This window comes from Osmerus mordax, chromosome 15 (genome assembly GCF_038355195.1).
Source record: "Osmerus mordax isolate fOsmMor3 chromosome 15, fOsmMor3.pri, whole genome shotgun sequence".
In the NCBI taxonomy this organism is placed as follows: Eukaryota; Metazoa; Chordata; class Actinopteri; order Osmeriformes; family Osmeridae; genus Osmerus; species Osmerus mordax.
Window position 1 is genome coordinate 6,592,315 of NC_090064.1, and position 22,816 is coordinate 6,615,130.

At 44.0% G+C, this 22,816-nt stretch overlaps 3 protein-coding genes across 3 annotated transcripts in view; all 3 read left to right on the forward strand.

Annotated features, from left to right (window-relative positions):
* Nucleotides 1-3,699, forward strand: part of LOC136957385 (contactin-associated protein-like 2) — a 78,824-nt gene extending 75,125 nt beyond the window's left edge. The window contains 3 exon segments of the mRNA XM_067251273.1: nt 2,777-3,058; nt 3,270-3,341; nt 3,497-3,699. Coding sequence (XP_067107374.1) covers nt 2,777-3,058; nt 3,270-3,341; nt 3,497-3,699 — 557 coding nt within the window.
* A 3,507-nt stretch (nt 3,700-7,206) lies between these two features.
* On the forward strand, nt 7,207-9,844 carry LOC136957351 (E3 ubiquitin-protein ligase TRIM35-like). The gene is made up of 6 exons (XM_067251234.1): nt 7,207-7,718; nt 7,913-8,008; nt 8,108-8,338; nt 8,425-8,447; nt 8,533-8,651; nt 8,997-9,844. Exons 1-6 carry the CDS (start codon nt 7,314-7,316, stop codon nt 9,536-9,538), a joined length of 1,416 nt encoding a protein of 471 aa, XP_067107335.1. The 5' UTR covers nt 7,207-7,313; the 3' UTR covers nt 9,539-9,844.
* A 4,986-nt stretch (nt 9,845-14,830) lies between these two features.
* Nucleotides 14,831-17,657, forward strand: LOC136957969 (E3 ubiquitin-protein ligase TRIM39-like). The gene is made up of 6 exons (XM_067252186.1): nt 14,831-15,259; nt 15,888-15,983; nt 16,214-16,444; nt 16,531-16,553; nt 16,639-16,757; nt 17,029-17,657. Exons 1-6 carry the CDS (start codon nt 14,855-14,857, stop codon nt 17,655-17,657), a joined length of 1,503 nt encoding a protein of 500 aa, XP_067108287.1. The 5' UTR covers nt 14,831-14,854.
* Nucleotides 17,658-22,816: the final 5,159 nt, after the last annotated feature.

The following is a 22,816-nucleotide window of genomic DNA, read 5'->3' on the forward strand; positions in this document are numbered from 1 at the left end:
TGGTTGGCGTGTGTCTCATGGAGACTGATTCTGATTGGGCAGTGAGCCGTGGTTTATTTATCTTACCCCATATAAATAGGGGTATGTGTGGTATGTGGTACGTGTGTGTGTGTGTGTGTGTGTGTGTGTGTGTGTGTGGGAGAGGCAGGTAGGCAGCTGTGAGAGGGCACTGCAAGGACAGGTGCTGTTGTTTAGTCTGTCCTGGTGGTTCTCCATCCTCTCTCTTCCCTCCCTCTCTCTTTCCTCTCTTCCTCATCCCTCTATCTCCACGCTTCTCTTTCCTGATTTTGTATTGCCCTCAGTTCCTAACCCACTCTATATTTGCATTCCCTCCCTCCAGCCTTCCCTTCCATCTTTCTCTCTACCTCTCTCTCTCTCTCTCTCTCTCTCTCTCTCTCTCTCTCTCTCTCTCTCTATCTCTCGCTCTCTGTTCATATCTGTAATTGTGTCTGTCACCCTAACTGGTGTTACTGTCAGACAGACCTTGTGTGTGTGTGTGTTTGAGTGTGTGTGTCCCACACCCCTCCTGCATACGCTTCTGTTTGTTACCATGGTAACCCCTTTTGATCTCCCCCCCTCCCCACACCCTCCCTTATCCCCCCCCCCCCCTCCCTTTCTTTAAGTGCTTCTCTCGTCACCCCCTTTTTTCTCACTCCATCCCCTCCTCCTCTTTCCCTCCTGGTCATCCTTTCTTCCCCATCTCTTCCCCCCCCCACATCTCCTACGCCTCCTCTATTTTGAGCCTGACCCCACCCACTGCTGAACCTGCCTTCAGTCTGTCACCCTCCTCCTCCCTCCATCCTCCCTCCATCCTCTTTCCTGCCGTCCTCATATTTCTGTCCATTTCCTCTTTTCCCAGCTCCTACACATTACACATTAACCTCCACCGACAACCAGCCATTTATATAACAAGACATATACAGTACAGTAGATGTCCTTATATATATATATATATATATATATATATATATATATATATATTATAGTATTTAAGAATCATTCTCAAGGATTATACATGCGGATATAAGGTAGTGCATAAGGATCTCTCTAAGAACAGAATGGAGATTGGGCGTTCTAACTTAGTCTTCTCCATTAGTACTGTGTTCCTCCATGAGATCATTGGTATTCATGTCTGTGTTCTGCATTCATCAGCACATGTTCACTGATACAGTCTGGAGACAGAATCATATTCATATTCATGCACGTAATCATATTTCTTGTCCTCTCTCTTTCCCTCTCTCCCACATAACCTGAGCATCTGAGCATGCCCGAGAAACATGTCATCCTCCTAATGTGACCTTGTGACCAGGGACAGTTTTGTCCTCCAGCAGTGCATTGTGGGATTGGAGATGGAGACCAAAGACTTCTGGATCTGCCAGTGCTGTTTTTATGCACACACACACACACATGTATGTGTGTGTGCATTTGGAGCAGTCATTGTGTCTTTCTCTTTGTTCAAATACACACACACACACCCTGATATCATAGCCTGAATCTGTCAAACATGATCGCTGCAGGGAGGGAACAAAACTAGTGCGATACACACCCACACACACACGGACAAACACAAGCAGACACACACACACACACACACAGGCCTGCTGTCTCTAGGAGGTCTGGCTGGATGATAAATACCAGGAGAAGGCTGGATATCTCTGAGCTCTGTTCCTGTAAGCTGAATCAATAGCTGCTGACACGCACACACAGATGCACACACACACACATTGTCCGCAGTATAGAGGAGGGTCAGTACATTTCTCCCATGTGGACGGCAGACACTAGTGTGAAGCTGACGTCACCATACATCACTGCATGGAAAGTGGAGGGGAACACGGAAGGTGATTCACTGTGCCCCAACACACACAAGCACACACCTGCACACACACACACCTTCGCACGTACACAAACACGTACCATTACACACGTTTGCACACACAGACACCCACACACATACGGACGCGCGCACACACATGCACACATACAGTCTGAGAGGGTGGAGGAGGTATATTCTCTGCTGGGGCTGGAACCTCTTTGAGGCTCTTCATTTGTTTATTCAGATTAAACTTCGGTGCATCTGAGCTCCTTAGTCTCTGGTGTTAGCTTTGGGTTTAGTGTGAAGCCTGCAGTTTCACTGCACCAAAGCGTGTGCTTGTGTGCGTGTGTTTGTGTGTGTGTGTTTTCCGTTGTGTTTGAACCTCCCTCTGTCTTTGAAGACTGTGTATGAGATGAACAACAGGGGAGAATGTGGGAGGGAGAGAGAGATAGACAGGGGACAGGGCAGAGAGGGAGAGAGAGGGAGGGATGGAGAGACAGGGAGAGAGAGAGAAAGAGAGGGGGAAGAGAGGGAGGGAGGGACAGGGAGAGAGAGAAAGAGAAAGAGAGGGGGAAGAGAGGGAGGGAGGGAGCGAGAGAGGGAAGGAAGGAAGGAAGGAAGGAAGGAAGGAAGGAAGGAAGGAAGGAAGGAGAAAGAAAGAGGGAAGAAGTGAGGGAGACAGAGGATGAAGACAGAGGGAGAAAGAAAAGAAAGAGGGAGGGAGGGAGAAAGAGATGGAAGTAGAAGCAGAGATAGAGAGAGGATGGGAGAGCTTCACCCTCTACTAAATTATTCATACGGTAACACACCAATATCGGGTACATGTGCTTTTCTTCTGCTGTTCTTACCTGACTTTGTCTCTCTTTCTCCTCTCTCTCCCTCTCTCTCTCCTCATTCTCCATCTCGCTCTCCTCTTTCTTGCTATCTCTCTCTCTCCCTCCCCCCTCCCCCCCCCCATTACAGAGACTGGTCGCATAGATCCAGAGCTGATAGAGCGCTACAACAGTCCAGGGTTCGTAGGGTGTCTCTCCCGGGTCCAGTTCAACGGCGTCGCGCCCCTGAAGGCTGCCCTCAGAAACCCTGTGCCAGCCCTGCCGGTGCCGACGGCCAGACAGCCAGGCAGAGCCCCTGTGGCGGAGCAGCCAGTCTCGTACCAGGGCAAGCTAGTGGAGTCCAACTGTGGGGCGTCTCCTCTCACCATCCCACCAATGTCTGCTGCCACAGACCCCTGGAACCTGGACTCAGGTGAGGCGGAGCTGTACACACACACACACACCGTGCTGTCAGCTGTCGTGTTGTTTCATTGTTCCGGATGTTGCTTTTCTTCCATGATGTTGATTGATGGGATGAGCTGTGGCCAATTGTATTGATTGGGGCTCCACACATACACACACACACACTTTCCTCCTCCCTCTTTCCCCCTCTCTCTCCACTCTCTCTCCCTCTTTCCTTCAAGGTACAGAGTTCCCCTTCAATGAGGAGAGGGTGATTCCAGGTGGAGTCAACAGGAACTCTGCTATTATCGGAGGTGCGTTGGTCGTACGTTATATAAACGCTCCACGTGACGCTCGTTGTAATCCCCCCAAAAAAGAAATCTCAAAGTTAGTGGGAAATGACTAATCCAGATGATCCAGAGTGATGGATAGAGAATGATGTCATCCCGTCTATCTTGTCTCCATGCAGGGATCATCGCCGTGGTGATCTTCACCATCCTGTGCACGCTCGTGTTCCTGATTCGCTACATGTTCCGCCACAAGGGCACCTATCACACCAATGAGGCAAAAGGGGCGGAGTCAGGCGGCGGCGAATCGGCCGACGCGGCCATCATCGGCTCCGACCCCAATCCGGAGGCCATCGACGAATCAAAGAAGGAGTGGTTCATTTAACGCCCAATGAGAGTGAAGAAGTAGCTCATCTGGAGGAGGGTGGCGACGGGAGGTTGTATCTAATGACCAATCAGAGGAGAGACGGAACGAGGGGTTGTCCAATAGCAACCCCCCGGTGAGATGGGGCTGGGTTGGGGTGGGAGGAGGGGATGGGGGGAGGATGTACAGAAATCAGTTTTTGATTATGAGGACTAGAAGAAGATGGATGGCCAAGGGAGCACAGCAAAGAAAGACTGTATATCTGTACATAGGAACTGGCTCGGCCTGCTTTGTATTGTGTTTGGGAGTTTTCAGGAGTCCTTTGAATACAGTATATATAGATATATATATATATATACAGAATAATAATAGCTACTGGATCATGTTCTAGCAGAGTTATTGACCTTCCTGTTGGTTATTTTTCTTTCTTCTGAGGACGAGTACAGACAGGTGGTCTGTCAGACGGTGTTTCTGGTACAGACAGGTGATCTGTCAGACGGTGTTTCTGGTACAGACAGGTGATCTGTCAGACGGTGTTTCTGGTACAGACAGGTGGTCTGTGAGATGGTGTTTCTCATTGTTCTGTTCTAAGCTGAGTCATGCAGTTTTTGTTCCAGCATCAACCATGAGGTCTGGATGCCAGCAGCCCCACTGTAAATATCTTATATATTTGTCTGAATTTATGTTCTATTGGGGGGCAGACAGCAACCAGACTAGTATGTTCTGTTATGTTACATTACTAACCGGGGCATCACATGTATGAACGGAGGTTTATGTTACTGTGACGATAGATTGTACCCACGCGGGAATTACTTTCTGAGGACGGATGGAATGTCGAAAAGCATGATGGGAAAACATGACGGCCCGTCTCTCTGTGTCATCCTCCCGTCACAGCAGTTTGCTCCTCCTTTCAGAACGAGAGAACTCCACAGTGGTCATCATTTTGCCAAAAACACTTTGGTCTTACGTTCTCATGCTTGGTTTCCCAGGTGGATTGAATGGATTATACTGTATAAAGATGACTGTTCATCAATCTACTGAGAGTAAACGAGAGGTAGACGTTTTACAAATGTTTTATGTTGAAATGCTACTTTGGGCGCTTTGTGTGAGGTCTTGGGGGTGTGGTTATTCTAAAGGTCATATAGGTAGGGGTCAAAGGTGAGATATCAGTGATGAAGGCAGTTCTAGAGTGTTAATTGACTTAATCCACTGTGCCTTCTGGATTGAGTCACTTAGCCTTTCTACGGACTTAGAGCCCATGAAGAAGAAACTAACAGACATACACCAATACAGGCTTACACACGCCTACACCACACACACATGCGCACACTCACCTGAACCACAACCACACACACTCACCCAATCCACATACATATTCACACACTCGCCTACACTCACACACTCATATGCTCACCTACATGCATACACTCACTGGAAACACACACACAAACGTAGACACACACATACACTACCGTACACTACCCAGACAATTTCGTGTTTTCCATGAAAACTCACACTTTTATTTATCAAATAACTTTCAAAATGAATAGAAAATATAGTCAAGACATTTACAAGGTTAATTATTATTATTAGAAATAATTATTTTTATTTGAAATATAAATTTTGTTCTTCAAACTTTGCTTTCGTCAAATAATGCTCCATTTGCAGCAATTACAACATTGCAGACCTTTGGCATTCTAATTCTAATCCTTCTAATCATCCATTAGTCTTCTAAAGCAATTAGCAAACACAATGTACCATTCGAACACATACAGTAATAGTTGCTGGAAATGGACCTCTATACACCTATGTAGATATTTCATAAAAAATCTGACGTTTCCACCTAGAATAGTCATTTACCACATTAACAATGTATAGTGTCTTTCTGATTAATTTAACGTTATCTTCATTGAAAAAAACAGTGATTTTCTTTGAAAAATAAGGACATTTTTAAGTGACCCCAAACTTTTGAACGGTAGTGTACATGATGATTCATGGCAAACACACACATCATGTGTGGAAAGGAGGTGTGTGGTGTGTGTGTCATTGGAAGGAGGTGCTTCAATGCATCACTGAGGTGGTGAAAGCTGCACAGCTCTCAGAGTACAGATGAGTCTGTCTACTAGTGCCACCGAACACCCAGGACGCTCTTCAAACTGTCGTCTTTATATACTTTATTACTTTAAATATGTACTATATGTACTGTAAACAATTACTTTTTTATGTTTTTTTTATGGTTTACTATGTCAAAAGTCTGCCCAGTGGTCACAATGTCATGAAAACCATTTAGTTGTTTTTGTATGTTTTCTAAAATGGCTGCCTGGTGTGTTGTGAAGTGTTGGTCTGGTGACCTATGAGCAGGGCCAGCCCGACCCAATAAACAAACTAATCATTTGTTTAGGGCCCCGAAATTGGTGCGCCCCCCCCCAAAAAACAAAAAAATCAAAAGCGCCCCATACACTATTTTTGTTTAGGGCTCCCAAAACCCTAAGGCCGGCTCTGCCCATGAGGATCGACTTAAAGGGAACAACAGTGAGAGGAGAATGTATGTCTGTCCACTCCAGACTCCTCCATGACTGGAGAGGAGGGAGAAGCTGGCTGGTATCCACTGGTGTAGGGCCAGCCTCCTCTCATTGCAGTCCATTATTAATCACTGGGAGGAGCTGGAGATCTGATCCTGGATCAGAAGCTGGGAACTACTTTTACTCATGTCAGGTGAAAGGACATCTGTAACAGTTGTCATTCCGTCTGGTGGTGCAATAACCACACTCCTTTTGCCATTCATCTAGCTGACACACACACAGTCACACACAGACACACACAAACACATACTCATACACACATACACACACACACACACTCAAACACACACCTCTGTATTTTGTGAACATAGATGAGATTGTTCAGAGACCAGACTGTCACTCAAGTCCTCCTTTCTGTTCAGTTCAATAAAGATTCATTGGATTCGGTACTTGAGTATTCCAGTGTTTTTATGTGTGTGCATTAATATATCTCTGTGTGTATTTGTGTTTGTGCCTGTCTGTCTGTCTATCCACACATGCCAACAGGACCTGATGATTTTATGAATATCATATGACAAACCATGCGTCATCCATACACGCTCAAATACACACACATTCACAAGGTTGGTATATAAACCCCTCCTTAAGGAGAGATCATCATTTCTGCCTCTGTGAGAATTATGCTGCCCCTGTGTGGTTGCATGTTGCCAGTGCTACCAGGGAAAAGTTATTTTTGTATGTTTTTAAAGAGAGACCTGTTAATCATTTTGCTGTTCATTCAGTACACACTGATACAGTTCACTTCCTGGTCTCCTGAAGCTCCGCCTACTACGTGACTCACCTGTCAGAATACAGGAAGCAGAGTTCAGTGTTTCTCTGCTCACCAACAGGCTCTGAGATTCACCTTTCTGCTCTGAGACAAAACTGGATTAAAATCTAAAAACACACTGTGAAGAGAGAGATACTGCCTTTACACAACTACAGGAGGAAATACAGTCATTTGCAGAGACTTTAACTCACTGCTGACTGAATCAAAGTAAGTTTTAAAAAACTTTGACACCAAATTGAAAGTAAACTTCAGACTACAGCAGGAGGGTGTGACTGGTTGAGAAAATGGCGTCCAGCTCGTCTCTCCCAGAGGAGGATCTCTCCTGTTCTGTGTGCTGTGACATCTTTAAAGATCCTGTCCTGCTGTCATGTAGCCACAGCTTCTGTAAAGCCTGTCTGCAGGAATACTGGAAGGGGAATATAGAAAAGAATTGTCCAGTTTGCAGAAGAAAATCATCAAAGGATTCCCTTCCCCTCAACCTGGCTCTGAAGAACCTGTGTGAGTCCTTCTTACAGGAGAGACGTCAGAGAGCTTCAGCAGGGTCTGAGGTGCTCTGCAGTCTGCACAGTGAGAAACTCAAGCTCTACTGTCTGGATGATAAACAGACAGTGTGTTTGGTGTGTCAGACATCTAAAAAACACACCAACCACAGATTCAGACCCATAGATGAAGCTGCGCAGGATCTCAAGGTATGATAACTAACTACAAGATATATGATACATTTTACTCACACACCTATATACCTTACAGATACATAATATAAAGTATATGTATATGCTATATTTATTGTAAGTGAAGAATCATATTCCATCATTCTGTCAAAACTTTGATTCTCACTTCTAAGGGGTTTTTGATGATGAAAACATGTTTTGTATCATCCCAGGAGGAACTCCAGCCTGCTCTGAAGTCCTTACAGGAGAAGCTGAAGATCTTTAATGAAGTTAAACAAACCTGTGATCAAACAGCACATCACATTAAGGTAAAATAGTTTATTAATCAAATTATACAACACAGTTTTGACATAAATAAATAAAAACTCTGGTCAGCTAAACCTCTGTATGAACCCCCATGTCTCCAGATCCAGACCCAGCACACAGAGAGGCAGATTAAGGAGGAATTTAAGAAGCTTCACCAGTTTCTACAAGAGGAAGAGGAGGCCAGGATAGCTGCACTGAGGAAGGAGGAGAAGCAGAAGAGTCAGATGATGAAGGAGAAGATTGAGGGGCTGAGCAGAGAGATATCAACACTTTCACACACAATCAGAGCCATAGAGGAGGAGCTGAGAGCTGAGGACATCTCATTCCTGCAGGTCAGGACTGATCTCTCTAAGTTCATATGGAATGGCTGGCTGGGTGTGTTTATGAGTGTCTAACTTCATCTTCTGTATCTCCACAGAACTACAAGGACACAGTGAAAAGGTAAGTGACCTGCCTCCTGTCTCTCTCTTCTCTGTGGTTGTGAACCCAACCCCACCGCAGCTCTGACCCCAGAATGTTCTTCCAGAGCCCAGTTCACTCTGCCGGATCCACAGCTGGTCTCAGGAGCGCTGATAGACGTGGTCAAACACCTGGGCAACCTGACCTTCAGAGTCTGGGAGAAGATGCAGGATTTTGTCACATATAGTGAGTTTTTGATCATGTTATCATATCAATATTCAAATAGTACTACTAACAATATCCTGTCTTAGTGTTCATGATCTGTCTTATCATGATCATACCTGTCCATAAACAATCCATGACACTACAGTACAGGCTACTGAACATGACCATTGTTATGTATTGCATCTCACACCAATACCAGCCTAATATGTTGAATACAGCATGATCAATGTATTTAGAAAAACAATGACATCCACATACATGACATGTACAGTAGTCATTGCTGGGTTTGTCATGGTGTCAACTCCTGGTGGGTGAGGGTGTAAACATCAAACACTTCATCAACACAAACCTGATCTCTCTCCTCAGCTCCTGTGACTCTGGACCCCAACACTGCCTACCCACGCCTCATCCTGTCTGAGGATCTGACCAGTGTGAGAGGAAGTCAGGAGAGACAGCAGCTTCCTGACAACCCAGAGAGGTTTGATTACTGTGCATGTGTCCTGGGCTCTGAGGGCTTTAACTCAGGGACACACAGCTGGGATGTTGAGGTTGGAGACAGTACAGTCTGGGACCTGGGTGTGGTAGCAGAGTCTGTCCAGAGGAAGGGAGACTCATGGGGTGGAGTCTGGGGGATCTGTTTCTACCAGGGTGAATACATAACAATACCCTCATCAGGTCTAGACACTGTACTCACAGTGAGACAGAAACCCCAGAGGATCAGAGTGCAGCTGGACTGGGACAGAGGAAAGCTGTCATTCTCTGACCCTGATAGAAACACACACCTACACACATTCACACACACCTTCACTGAGAGAGTTTTACCATTCATTTGTAATCGCTGCATTCTCCACTCTCTGAGGATCTTACCAGTGAAGGCCTCTGTAACAGTAGAGCAGCACAGTCATTAGAGCTGGTACCACCTCTATCTGGAACAGTAGAACAGCACATTGGGTGTGTTTACAACCTTCCTGTCATGAAGGAAAACAACCTCTAACATGAGCATCCAGGTACAAAGAACAAAGATCAACAGGAGTGATTATATTTTAAGGAAGAATGGTGTTCTTCATGTATGACAGTGTCTGAATCAGAAGTCATTTAGCCATGCTGAAAAAAAAAAATATAACGCCTGTTTAGGCTGTAATGTGCATGTACACTATGACAACAAATTTTCTACAAATATTTGCCAAATCAAATGCTTAGTCAGCGTACTTAATTGTGATACTTGTTTACATTTACATTTAGTCATTTAGCAGACGCTCTTATCCAGAGCGACTAACAGTAAGTACAGGGACATTCCCCCGAGGCAAGTAGGGTGAAGTGCCTTGCCCAAGGACACAACGTCAGTTGGCATGACCGGGAATCGAACTGGCAACCTTCGGATTACTAGCCCGACTCCCTCACCGCTCAGCCACCTGACTCACCGTTTACTGTTTACTGTTGAACATGAATGTTGACTGTACTAAGCTTTAGTTTCTTTGTGAGCTCATAACATATTATAATCTATGAAATGATGTGATAGTTGACACTGTTGTTTATCTCTCACCTTCTCCTGAGTTTGATTTTAAAAAGTCACTGTTTTACCACTAGAGGGAGAAAGAGGACAGCATATTGTTCCACCAGTTGACTCTTTCAACCCAGTTTAGAGACAGCACAACTCTTCACTGTTTATCAAGCATCACATTCCAAACTCTGAAGGGTGGACATGTTCAAATAACTTAATTACTACTTACAAAAATCCCAACATTAGAAGTCATCAGTATAAAAACACATGATCAAATGTAGAGATGCGGACACATATCAACAGCTGGTGATCAGCTGGGAGGGTGGGGACAGGAGTGGGGCTCCGTCCTAAAACAGCTGTCCTCTACACCCAGACTCCACTGTCCTCTACACCCAGACTCTACTGTCCTCTACACCCAGACTTCACTGTCCTCTACACCCAGACTCCACTGTCCTCTACACCCAGACTCCACTGTCCTCTACACCCAGACTCCACTGGAGGACCACGGTGGAGGGGGGGAGAGGGGAGTGGGGGAAGGAGGACTAGGCTCTGGTAGAAGGACTAGACACTTTTTGTATGTTTTCTAAAATGGCTGCCTGGTGTGTTGTGAAGTGTTGGTCTGGTAACCTGTGAGGTTCAACTTAAAGGGAACAAAAGTGAGAGGAGAATGTATGTCTGTCCGCCTGCTCCAGACTCCTCCATGACTGGAGCAGGAGGGAGAGGCTGGCTGGTATCCACTGGTGTAGGGCCAGCCTCCTCTCATTGCAGTCCAGTATTAATCACTGGGAGGAGGCTGGAGATCTGATCCTGGATCAGAAGCTGGGAACGACTGTTAGAGCGAAAAACTGTCTGAAAGGTCTTGAGGTAAACAAGACTGAACTTAGGCCCAGAAACCAGATTGAACTAGAGAAGCCCAGTAACCACAAGATGGAAAATGACAGGCACTCCTGTTTTATGACTGACAAGAGAGCAACAAGTACCTAGTTGTCACGGCCACAGCTGTGTTTTTTGTTCTGCCCTAGTGTTTCCCTGTCCTTGTCTCCACCTGTTCTCGTTAGCGTTATTGTGTCCACCTGTGTGTCGTTTGGTTCTGTGTATTTAGGTTTCTGTTTTGTGTCCAGTCTTTGTCTTGTCCTTACCATACCTGTCCGTGTGAGTACCCTATCTGTTCCCAGTTTTGAGAATAAAACCCTTGTTTCTACCATGCCTCGCATCTCTCGTGCATTTGGGTCCTACCCCTCCTCACACCCTGACACCTAGTAAGCACCACCCCTGACTTTACTAGGAGACAGAAACACGGTGACATTCATAAGAAGTGCTGAGAGAACACACACAGGTCTGATCCAATAAGCCATACTTGCCATAACAGTGTGTTTCTGTCTACTCATGATTAGGTGGGGGCGATTTCTTGTGTATAAAATAATCTCCTGTCTATTGCTCTGGGAACTCTTTACCAGGCTATCATGCGGAATGCCCATTAATTTGTTAACCATGTATCAATATAAATAAACCACTTGTACTTGATTCAAAGACTGAGCGTCCCTCCTTTTTGAAACCTTGTGAAAGCTCCAGCACCACTTTTACTCATGTCAGGTGACAGGTCATCTGTCGTCATTCCGTCCGGTGGTGAAATAACTACACTCCTTCTGCAATTCATCTAGCCGACACACACACACACACAAACAGACACATACTCATACACACATACACTCAAACACATACCTCTGTATTTTGTGAATAGAGATGAGATTGTGCAGAGACCAGGCTGTCACTCAAGTCCTCTTTTCTCTTTGTTAAGTACGTCTTTATAAAGAAGGGCACAAAGTCGTTGGGTTCAAAGAAAGTCCAATATCGTTTTATTCCTGCTAGCAAGGTGCTAGCAGCTATCTTGGTGATCGATCCCAGAGTTTTGCGCGTGTGTGTGGGGAGTCAGGTGGCTGAGCGGTTAGAGAATCGGGCTAGTAATCAGAAGGTCGCAGGTTAGATTCCCGGTTGTGTCAAATGACGTTGTGTTCTTGGGCAAGGCACTTCACCCTACTTGCCTCGGGGGAATGTCCCTGTACTTATTGTAAGTCGCTCTGGATAAGAGCGTCTGCTAAATGACTAAATGTAAATGTAATGTGTGTATGTGTGTCGCGCGTGTGTGTTTACGACATCAACCCTGTTTGCAACACAATAGCAGCTGAAACAACAGAATCTACAGTCCTGGTGTCGTAAAAGCTCTTCCCCCAAGGTGACAAGCAAATAGTCACCAGACCTCACGTCTCCATCTAGCCCTGTCAAACATTATCTCCTTTAACCAACCAAACCAACCCCCAACATCTTGTGCACAGAAATGCGCTCCCCCTCTGTGGTGACATGTTGCCACAGCTACTAGTGAAAGGGTAGTTTTTTTCTGAGAAAGAGACAGGTATTTCATTAATGTAGATTAAGGAAAAGAGAGTTCCGTTCCATTACTGTGGTTTATTCCAGTCTTAGCTAAGTAACCAAGGTAACTGATACCTCTGAACTAGCCTGCTAGTCATCTGTGTTGCAAAGGATTTCAAACAGAAGGAACTTTTGTTCTGTCCCGCCCCGCCCCCTCGAATTTATTAAATTTAACAGCAACACTAGATAAATCAATTGCAGATATCAGAACAGACCTACCTGCAGTTTCTGAGTGTTTTATGTGTTAATTACTTTGTCTCTGCATCGTACCAGCTGAGTAACAGAATGCAACTGACTCTGATCTGACGTAGATAGGTCGCTGTGACTTAGATAGGTTTTCTTTTTATATGGCTCTGGCCCTGCCTATACAAAACCTTAGCTGAAAACGGGAGATAAACTGTTCAATGGTCTAACTCCACATTTCAGTGCAACAAAGTTTTAGCGCTTTGTACATGCTTTCAGGAACTCATTTCACACGTATATAATGTACTGAGAAGCAAATCATGGAATTTGCTTTACAGCATCTTTAAGGATGGCAATAAACACATAATAGTAGCCTACCCTAGAAAGTTGGGTAGTAGACTATACTAGTAGAAAGGAGGGTAGTAGACTATGTAGTCTAGTAAGTAGGCCTAGACTATGTAGTGTGCTGAAATCACACATAAGGAAGCAAACTCACTGTAGCCAAGCCTGTTCAGTCTGTCTGCATCTCTGTGTTTCTTTGCATGTGGGACATTTTTGTATTGTTACACTGGTGGCGCCCCATGTTGTGCAGTAGGAGCCCTTTTCATTTTTCCACCCCTGCCCTGCAAACAGCCAGAGTCTGCCACTGTCCAGGCCCCATCTGGACCTGTGGAGGCAGACTATGTTCATTGGAAATCTTTACATAGCCTCAATGTACAGGTGTACATTTATGGGCCAGCTGTCCATACACTGTCAGGCAGGATTAAATGTGCACATGTAATAGATCAAGTTATATATTCTCATGCTTAGCCATTTCAAATGAATGTTTTGCCAAGCAAAGTGTGCCACACTCTAGGTTACCTTCTGATCTGTGATGGAAGTTTCAGTGCAAATTTTTTTATTTCAGTTAATCCCCATTTTAGTCATGGTCACCTTTCCCTTTTATTTTAAAGCTCAGCATTTAGCCCATCAGTTAACAAATGTGTGTTCCAAAGTTATTTTGAAGTAATTTATTAATTGTGTTCAAGATGTGAAGACAACGTTGTTAGCCTACATCATGTCCAAACCATGACCTTCTGCAGTGTTTTGAATTCATACATAGCCTACATCCAAATGTAATTTTCACATGAATGCCACGTTCTTTTTGGGGGGCTATTATTCTCAACCTCCTGTTGAGAATACAGGCCACTGATGACTGTCACAACGGTTTCAGACACCTCATTCATAAATGCATTAGTTATGTTAATAACAATATATAGGGCAACTTAATTTAACGGTCAGCAAATGTTTTGCCAAGTCGTCTTCGTCGCCCTGTTAATTGTGGCAATATCGCTATTTTTGGCGATAAGAAAAAAAAGGTGCTGAAAATAACACCGCTCTGCTTTGTGCGACATAACTCTTCTTTTCGACGATCGACTGGTCTGGGATGTTTCGGTTGTCCATGTGCGCGCACAATCTAAACTTGTCTAGCTTTGTTAGTGGAAAGGAACGTTAGTGGAACGACTTTAGGCTTAATTAAAAATTAGCGTTGACCTCACTCAGCGGGGCTTTTTCGTGTAAACGCAGATTTCGTCAGCGACGATGATGGAATACTCTGAAGCCACATCTACATTATGACTCACAAAACAGGAAGCAGCGTTCAGTGTTTCTCTGCTCACGAACTGGCTCTGAGATTCATCGTTCCACTCTGGGAGAAAATTGGACTAAATCACAACTAACACTGAGAAGAGACTGCTACTGCTTATAAACAACTACAGGAGGAAATACTGTCATTTACAGAGACTTTAACTCTCTGCTGACTGAATCAGAGTAAGTTTAAAAAGTAGGTTTTGAAACTTTATTTTTTGTTTATTTTATTGTAGGCTATATTATGGCTATTTTATATTTCTTTTTTCTTTTTTTCTAAATTTGTACATACTTTAGCCCCTTAAGATTAGTGAGACTTTGTACCTTAGTATAGTTAGACCACATATTTAAGTTTTAAGATTCATACATGTTGAATGTATACACCGTCCTGACAAAGTAAATTCCTTGTCTGTGCAAACTTTCATGGCTATTATAACCCTTTCTGATTCTGATTCTAATCTTCAGACTGCAGCAGAAGGGTGAGAAAATGGCGTCAAGCTCGTCTCTCCCAGAGGAGAATCTTTCCTGTCCTGTGTGCAGTGACGTCTTTAAAAATCCTGTCCTCCTGTCATGTAGCCACAGCTTCTGTAAAGCCTGTCTGCAGGAACACTGGATGGAAAAGAAAGAAAGAGATTGTCCCATTTGCAGAAGTAAATCTTCAAAGGATTCCTTTCCTCTCAACCTGGCTCTGAAGAACCTGTGTGAGTCCCTCTCACAGGAGAGACGTCAGAGCGCTTCAGCAGGGTCTGAGGTGCTCTGCAGTCTGCACAGTGAGAAACTCAAGCTCTACTGTCTGGATGATAAACAGCCAGTGTGTGTGGTGTGTCAGACATCTAGAAAACACAAAACCCACGACTGCTGCCCCATCGATGAAGCTGCACAGGATCACAAGGTATGATAGAGTAGGTATGACAGAGTAGACACAGATTTATCATTTAGGCCTAAACAATATGGGTAAAAGTATGTAGTAGACACACCTGTATGGACATCCCATTCTAAATCCATGGACGTTAAGCTGGAGTTGGCTCCACCATTGCAACTCTGACAGCTGCCACTCTTCTGGGAAAGCCGTCCACAACATGTTGGAGTGTGTGGAGAAATAATGGGCACTTTATACATGGAGCAGGTCTAATCACCTAACATCAGTGCCTCTCATCTGTAATGCTCCTGTGCTTGAATGGAAGTAAATCCTGCATAAAAGTTCCATAGTTAAGAAGCATTCTTAGAAATGTGAAGGCAGTTATAGAAACAGCATAAACCAAATCCATATTTATTTTCATGATGTTGGAATGAGAGCTGTCCATATACTGGGCGGTTTCCGAATAATATTGGCAATATAGTGTTTGATAATATTAGAATATTTAATATTGATGTATTGTTTGAAGTGTCATAATGATTTAGATTTTCTCCGATTTGATTCTCATTTCATCTACTGAGTTTTGTTAGAGAGACTTCTCAGATCCAGCTGGTCAAATGAGAGGATGAACAACTTTGACTCCTGATGTTTTGTTTTAATCCAGGAGGAACTCCAGCCTGCTCTGAAGTCCTTACAGGAGAAGCTAAAGATCTTTAACAAAGTTAAACAAATCTGTGATAAAACAGCAAATCACATTACGGTAAAAATAGTGATTAATAACATAATACATAACAGTCTAAACCCTACATAAATCCCTGTATAAACACCCATGTCTCCAGATCCAGACCCAGGAGGCAGATTAAGGAGCTGGTGTTATGGAACCGAATGAACTGTAAATTAGTCTGACTAACTGACATGAGCCTGACTTATTCGATAAACTCAACAGAGTCCTGGTCACTTAAACCTCTGTATGAACCCCCATGTCTCCAGATCCAGACCCAGCACACAGAGAGGCAGATTAAGGAGGAATTTAAGAAGCTTCACCAGTTTCTACAAGAGAAAGAGGAGGCCAGGATAGCTGCACTGAGTAAGGAGGAGAAGCAGAAGAGTCAGATGATGAAGGAGAAGATTGAGGGGCTGAGCAGAGAGATATCAACACTTTCACACACAATCAGAGCCATAGAGGAGGAGCTGAGATCTGAAGACATCTCATTCCTGCAGGTCAGGACTGATCTCTCTACGTTCATATGGAATGGCTGGCTGGGTGTGTTTATGAGTGTCTAACTTCATCTTCTGTATCTCCACAGAACTACAAGGACACAGTGAAAAGGTAAGTGACCTGCCTCCTGTCTCTCTCTTCTCTGTGGTTGTGAACCCAACCCCACAGCAGCTCTGACTCCAGAATGTTCTTCCAGAGCCCAGTCCACTCTGCCGGATCCACAGCTGGTCTCAGGAGCGCTAATAGACATGGCCAAACACCTGGGCAACCTGACCTTCAGAGTCTGGGAGAAGATGCAGCACATTGTCACATACAGTGAGTGTTTGATCATGTTATCAGTCCATAAACCATCCATGACACTATAGTACAGAATACTGAACATGGGCATTGTTATGTTTTGCATCTCACACCAATACCAGCCTAATATGTTGAATACAGCATGATCAATGTATTTTGAAAAACAATGACATCCACATACATGATATGTACAGTAATCATTGCTGGATTTGTCATGGTGTCAACTCCTGGTGGGTGAGGGTGTGAACATCAAACACTGCATCAACACAAACCTGATCTCTCTCCTCAGCTCCTGTGATTCTGGACCCCAACACTGCCTACCCAGACCTCATCCTGTCTGAGGATCTGACCAGTGTGAGAGGAAGTCAGGAGAGACAGCAGCTTCCTGACAACCCAGAGAGGTTTGATAACTGTGCATGTGTCCTGGGCTCTGAGGGCTTTAACTCAGGGACACACAGCTGGGATGTTGAGGTTGGAGACAGTACACACTGGAACCTGGGTGTGGCAACAGAGTCTGTCCAGAGGAAGGGAGTCTTACAGGGTGAAAGCTGGGTAAGCTTGTTCTATGATGGTGAATACACAGCAGTATCTTCATCAGGTCTGTTAACTGCTCTCACAGTGAGACAGAAACCTCAGAGGATCAGAGTGCAGCTGGACTGGGACAGAGGAAAGCTGTCATTTTCTGACCCTGATAGAAACACACACCTACACACATTCAGACACACCTTCACTGAGAGAATGTTTCCTTACATTGGTAATGGGAGCACTCTTCACTCTCTGAGGATCTTACCAGTGAGGAAGGGAGAGAAGGGACAGATAAGAGGGGGAGAGGATGGAGAGCGGGAAGAGATGGGGAGAAAGGAGAGAGAAAACAGAAAAAGGAGGAGAGAGGAAGGACAGAGGGAGAGAGTGGAGTGAGGACGAATAGAGGAAGGCGAGTGGGGAGGGAGGAGGCAGGGAGAGAGGAGAGGGATAGTAGGGAAAGAGGCAGAGGGGGTAGAAAGGACAAAGAGAGATGAGGGAGAGGGGTGAGAGGTAGTGGAGAGAGCAGAGAGAGATAACATAGTGAGAGACAGAGGAGAGAGACATAGAAGGAGTTGAGGGGGGGGGAGAGAGTGTCTCATACAAACTGAGGTGGTGAAAGCTGCACAGCTCTCAGAGTACAGATGAGTCTACTAGTGTCACCGAACACCCAGAACACTCTTCAAACTGTCGTCTTTATATCATGTATTACTTTAAATATATACTATATGTACTGTAAACTGTTCCTAATCATATTTATAAAAAATATTTTTAAAATTAATTTACTATGTCAATAGTCTGCCTAGTGGTCACAATGTCGACTACCATTTAGTTATTGATTTTGTATGTTTTCTAAAATGGCTGCCTGGTGTGTTGTGAAGTGTTGGTCTGGTGACCTGTGAGATTCAACTTAAAGGGAACAAAAGTGAGAGGAGAATCTATGTCTGTCCGCCTGCTCCAGACTCCTCCATGACTGGAGCAGGAGGGAGAGGCTGGCTGGTATCCACTGGTGTAGGGCCAGCCTCCTCTCATTGCAGTCCAGTATTAATCACTGGGAGGAGGCTGGAGATCTGATCCTGGATCAGAAGCTGGGAACTACTTTTACTCATGTCAGGTGACATGTCATCTGTCGTCATTCCGTCTGGTGTTAGAATACCACGTAGTCATACACACATACACACACTCAAACACACACCTCTATTTTGTGAACAGAGATGCAGGGCTGCCAACTTTTCCAAAAACCTTGGAGTGAGATTTGGTATTTTGGGGGGCCAACCATAATTCCCCCCCCCCCACCCCACACCCCACCCCAGACGAGCTTTCACAAGCGCCTATGTTGCCTCATACGTTACTGTTTACAACGTTAGCAGGGCTACATGGTTGGCGTTGCTTTTTCAGCGTGAGATATACAAGGTGTGGCGTGAGAGCGTCTGAAATGGTTGAAATGCGTGTGTCTCACGGCCAATACGTGAGAGTTGGCAGCCCTGGAGATGAGATTGTTCAGAGACCAGGCTGTCACTCAAGTCCTCCTTTCTCTTCTGTTCAGTTCAATAAAGATTCATTGGATTCGGTACTTGAGTATTCCAGTGTTTTTGTCTGTGTGTGTGTGCACTAGTGTATCTGTGTATGTTTGTGTCTGTCTGTCTGTCTTTCCACACATCACAACAGGACCTGATGATTTTATGAACATCGACAAACCATGTGTCATCCATACACCCCTGAATACACACACACAGATTCATGCTAGAGGGAGAAATGTGCTGTGGTCTAAAGTTGCCACTGCTACTAGTGAAAAGGTTGTTTTTTTCTGAGAAAGAGTTGGGTATTTCATCAATGTAGATTAAGGAAAAGAGAGTTCTGTTTCATTATCAGAAGCAGTAGAATGACATAAATAGGCATATCCCAGGGGGTCAACCAGGCCCATCCCAAATGAGGCCTCCTTGTCTCCAGCCGTGTTCCTGTCTAGATAAATATCTATTATCTCAGTATGTCAGGCTCTAATTCCCCAGTCTGTCTCAAACCTTTTCGGCAAGGGGTTTCCTGTAATAGTTATATCTTTTTTATATTGGGACACACCTAAAAAATGGAAAGACAATTTTTTCCCCCTATACTACACACACAAAGCGGAGGCATTACATCTATGGTGACATCATTGGCAAGAGGTACAGGAGGTATACTGGAAAAGATTGATTTTCAGGTTGATAATTACAGGTGATCGGGCACCCAAAACCATCAGTCATGTTCAGCGTAGTACTGTTCTCTCCCAATCCTGGCAAAGTGTTTCTTTCAAATCTTCCAGGTTTGATACGGACAGGGGTTTCAGGGCAATGGGGGGGGGGGGGGGCTCCGGTGTGTCAGTAGTCCTTGGTTGGCACTCCCAACACCCAGAGAAGCCTCTTGATTAGTAGCATAGGCATAAGCTGTCAAGGCAATTCTTTCAGACGCTGGACCTGGTGTCGTTCCTCTCCCCCAGGTGATAAGAACTCTCCAAGTCACCCAGACTTCACGTCTCCAAGTTAGGTGGTCATAAAACTACAGGAGGCATCTACCCCAAATGGTCAGATGTCTCTTGTGGGGTCCTTTTCAAACAAGAGAGTGGAGTGAGGGGACTAATAGAGGAAGGAGAGTGGGGAGAGAGGAGGGAGGGAGAGAGGAGAGGGATAGTAGCGAGAGAGGTAGAGGGGGTAGAAATAACAAAGAGAGATAAGGGAGAGGGGTGAGAGGTAGTGGAGAGAGCAGAGAGAGATAACACAGTGAGAGACAGAGGAGGGAGACATAGAAGGGATTGAGGAGGGGGAGAGAGAGTGTGTCATACAAACTTGCACAAGGACCACCTATCCCACCAATGAGGCTAAGGGGGCGGAGTCAGGCGGTGGTGAAACAGCTGACATGGCTATCACAGAAAGAGAAGAGATGGAACGAGGGGTCTGATAGAAACCTGTGAAATGTGTCTATCAAATGTGTAATGACAATGCTGAACATATATTCCAAATGTAATCAATGGTTCAATTAGAACAAATGAACTTATGCAACAGAATGTTTGTAAGTCTGTGAAAAGGGAACCATGTTCTGAGAAATGTAACTTTTGGTGTGAGGAGGAATGCAGAAGGTCCGTGTACGGTCTTCGTACGTGAGTTTAATTCCTTATCCCATCAAAACGGAACAAGCAGGAGTAAGAAAACGTTTGTGAATCCTCAGAACTACCTCCTTCAATGTAAAAGTTTCCCCCTTTCTAACTCGATGAGTTAGAAGTTAGAGTTAGAAAAACCTTTCTTCCCTTCCGCTGTTGGAATTTGGAACTGCATCACACAATTGTATCTTGTACCATTTGTATTTATTGCAAAATTTGTATTTTTTGTATTTTTATATTGTAAATTACGGCAACTTATATTTTATTGTATATCTTACTTTAATTCTAATTCCACTTAGTATTGCTAGTTATGTACCCTTAGTATAGTTAGTCCTCATATAAAAATTTAAGATTCCTATATGTTTAATGTATGCACCTTCCTGCCAAAGCAAATTCCTTGTCTGTGCAAACTTTCATGGTGATTAAAACCCATTCTGATTCTGATTCTTATAATACAGAAGTTCTGTCAAGTTTCATGGGTAGTTTTGATTGAGAGTAATCGATGGAGAGATATAGGTTGGGGCTCTCACTGAGCCACTTAAGGATATTTAGCTTTTTATTCCTTAGACCAGTGGTCACCAATCCTGTTGCAGGAGAGCTCTCTTTGTGTATAGGTTTCACTCCACATGACCTTAGCTGCAGTTAGTGAGAGAACTAACTAGCACACACACACACTTTAAGGTGTACTTTTTTCTGTTCCTTTATGATGCAACATTCAAGTACATTCAACACTTAACTGCTGCTTTTCTCTTTCGGCATGAAATACTCTATCTGAAATATATCCAGATGAACATGTTGGTGATACTACATTAATTTAAGAACTTGTAAATCTAAACAAACATCCACGGACTAAAACCTTATAAAGAATATAATTTCTGAAGAGGGGTTATTTCAGGTTTCAAATAAATTATATTTGTGTAGAAATGACGCTGTGTAAAATGTAAATATAAACAGAATGCAATGATTTGATTGATCTCATAAACTCATAAGTCATTAACAATACATCATTTAAAACATAACAAATGTTTAAACTTAGGAACTGTATAATTTCAAGAAAAAAAGGTCATTTGGAATTTGATGGCTGCAACATGTCTCAAAAAAGTTGGAACAGGGGCAATAACAGGCTGGAAAAAGAAAGTGTTATAACAGTGTAATACACAGCTGAAGGAACATTTGCAACTGACTAGGTAAAATGCAAACAGGTCAGTAACATTATTGGGTATATAAAGAGTATCTTAGAGAGCCAGAGTCTCTCAGAAGTAAAGATGAGCAGAGGTTCACCAATCTGCGAAAACCTGCATCTACATATTGTGGAACCATTTACATTTAGTCATTTAGCAGACGCTCTTATCCAGAGCGACTTACAGTAAGTACAGGGACATTCTCCCCGAGGCAAGTAGGGTGAAGTGCCTTGCCCAAGGACACAACGTCATTTGGCATGGTCAGGAATCGAACTGGCAACCTTCTGATTAATAGCCCGACTCCATAACTGCTCAGCCATCTGACCCTCCCATTCATTTCAGAATAATGTTCCTCAACGTAAAATTATGAAGACTTTGAATATCTCATCATCTACAGTACATAATATATAAAAAATAATTCTGAGAATCTGGAGAAATCTCTATGTAGGGGTCAAAGGGGAAAATAAATACTGCGTTCCTGTGATCTTCAGGCTCTGCATAAAAAACAGGCATGATTCTGTAATGGAAATCATTGCATGGGCTCAGAAACACCTCCAGAACTCATTGTCTGTGAACATAGTTTGCCTTGCCATCCACAAATGCAGGTTAAAGCTCTACCATGCAAAGAAGAAGCCATATGTGAACATGATTCAGAAACACTGCCATCTTCTCTGGGCGAAAGCTCATTTAAAATGGACTGAGGCAAAGTAGGAAAACTGTTCTGTGGTCACACAAATTGAAATGTGAAAATTGTTTTTGGAAAAAATGGATGTTGCGTCCTCTGGACTAAAGAGGAGAGGAACCATCAGGCATGTTATCAGAGCTCATTTCAAAAGCCTTGATTTCTGATGGTATGGGGATGCATTAGTGCCTATAGAATGGTCAGCTTGCACATCTGGAAATGCAACATCAATGCTGAAAGGTATATACAGGTTTTAGAGCAACATTTGCTCGCATCCAGGCAACATCTTTTTCTGCATATTTTAGGAAGACAACGTTAAACCACATCCATGCATCTGTTATAACTGCATGGCTTCGTAGTTGAAGAGTCCGGGTGCTAAACTAGCCTGCCTAACATTTGGTGGATCATCAAACAAAATATGACAAAGAAGACCCAGGACCGTTGAGCAGCAGCGCATTTTATTTCCCAGACAGATACAGACTGTTATTAAAAGAAGAGGGGATGATACAGAGTGGTGAACATGGCCTTGTCCTAACCTTTTTAAGATGTATTCCTAAAATGT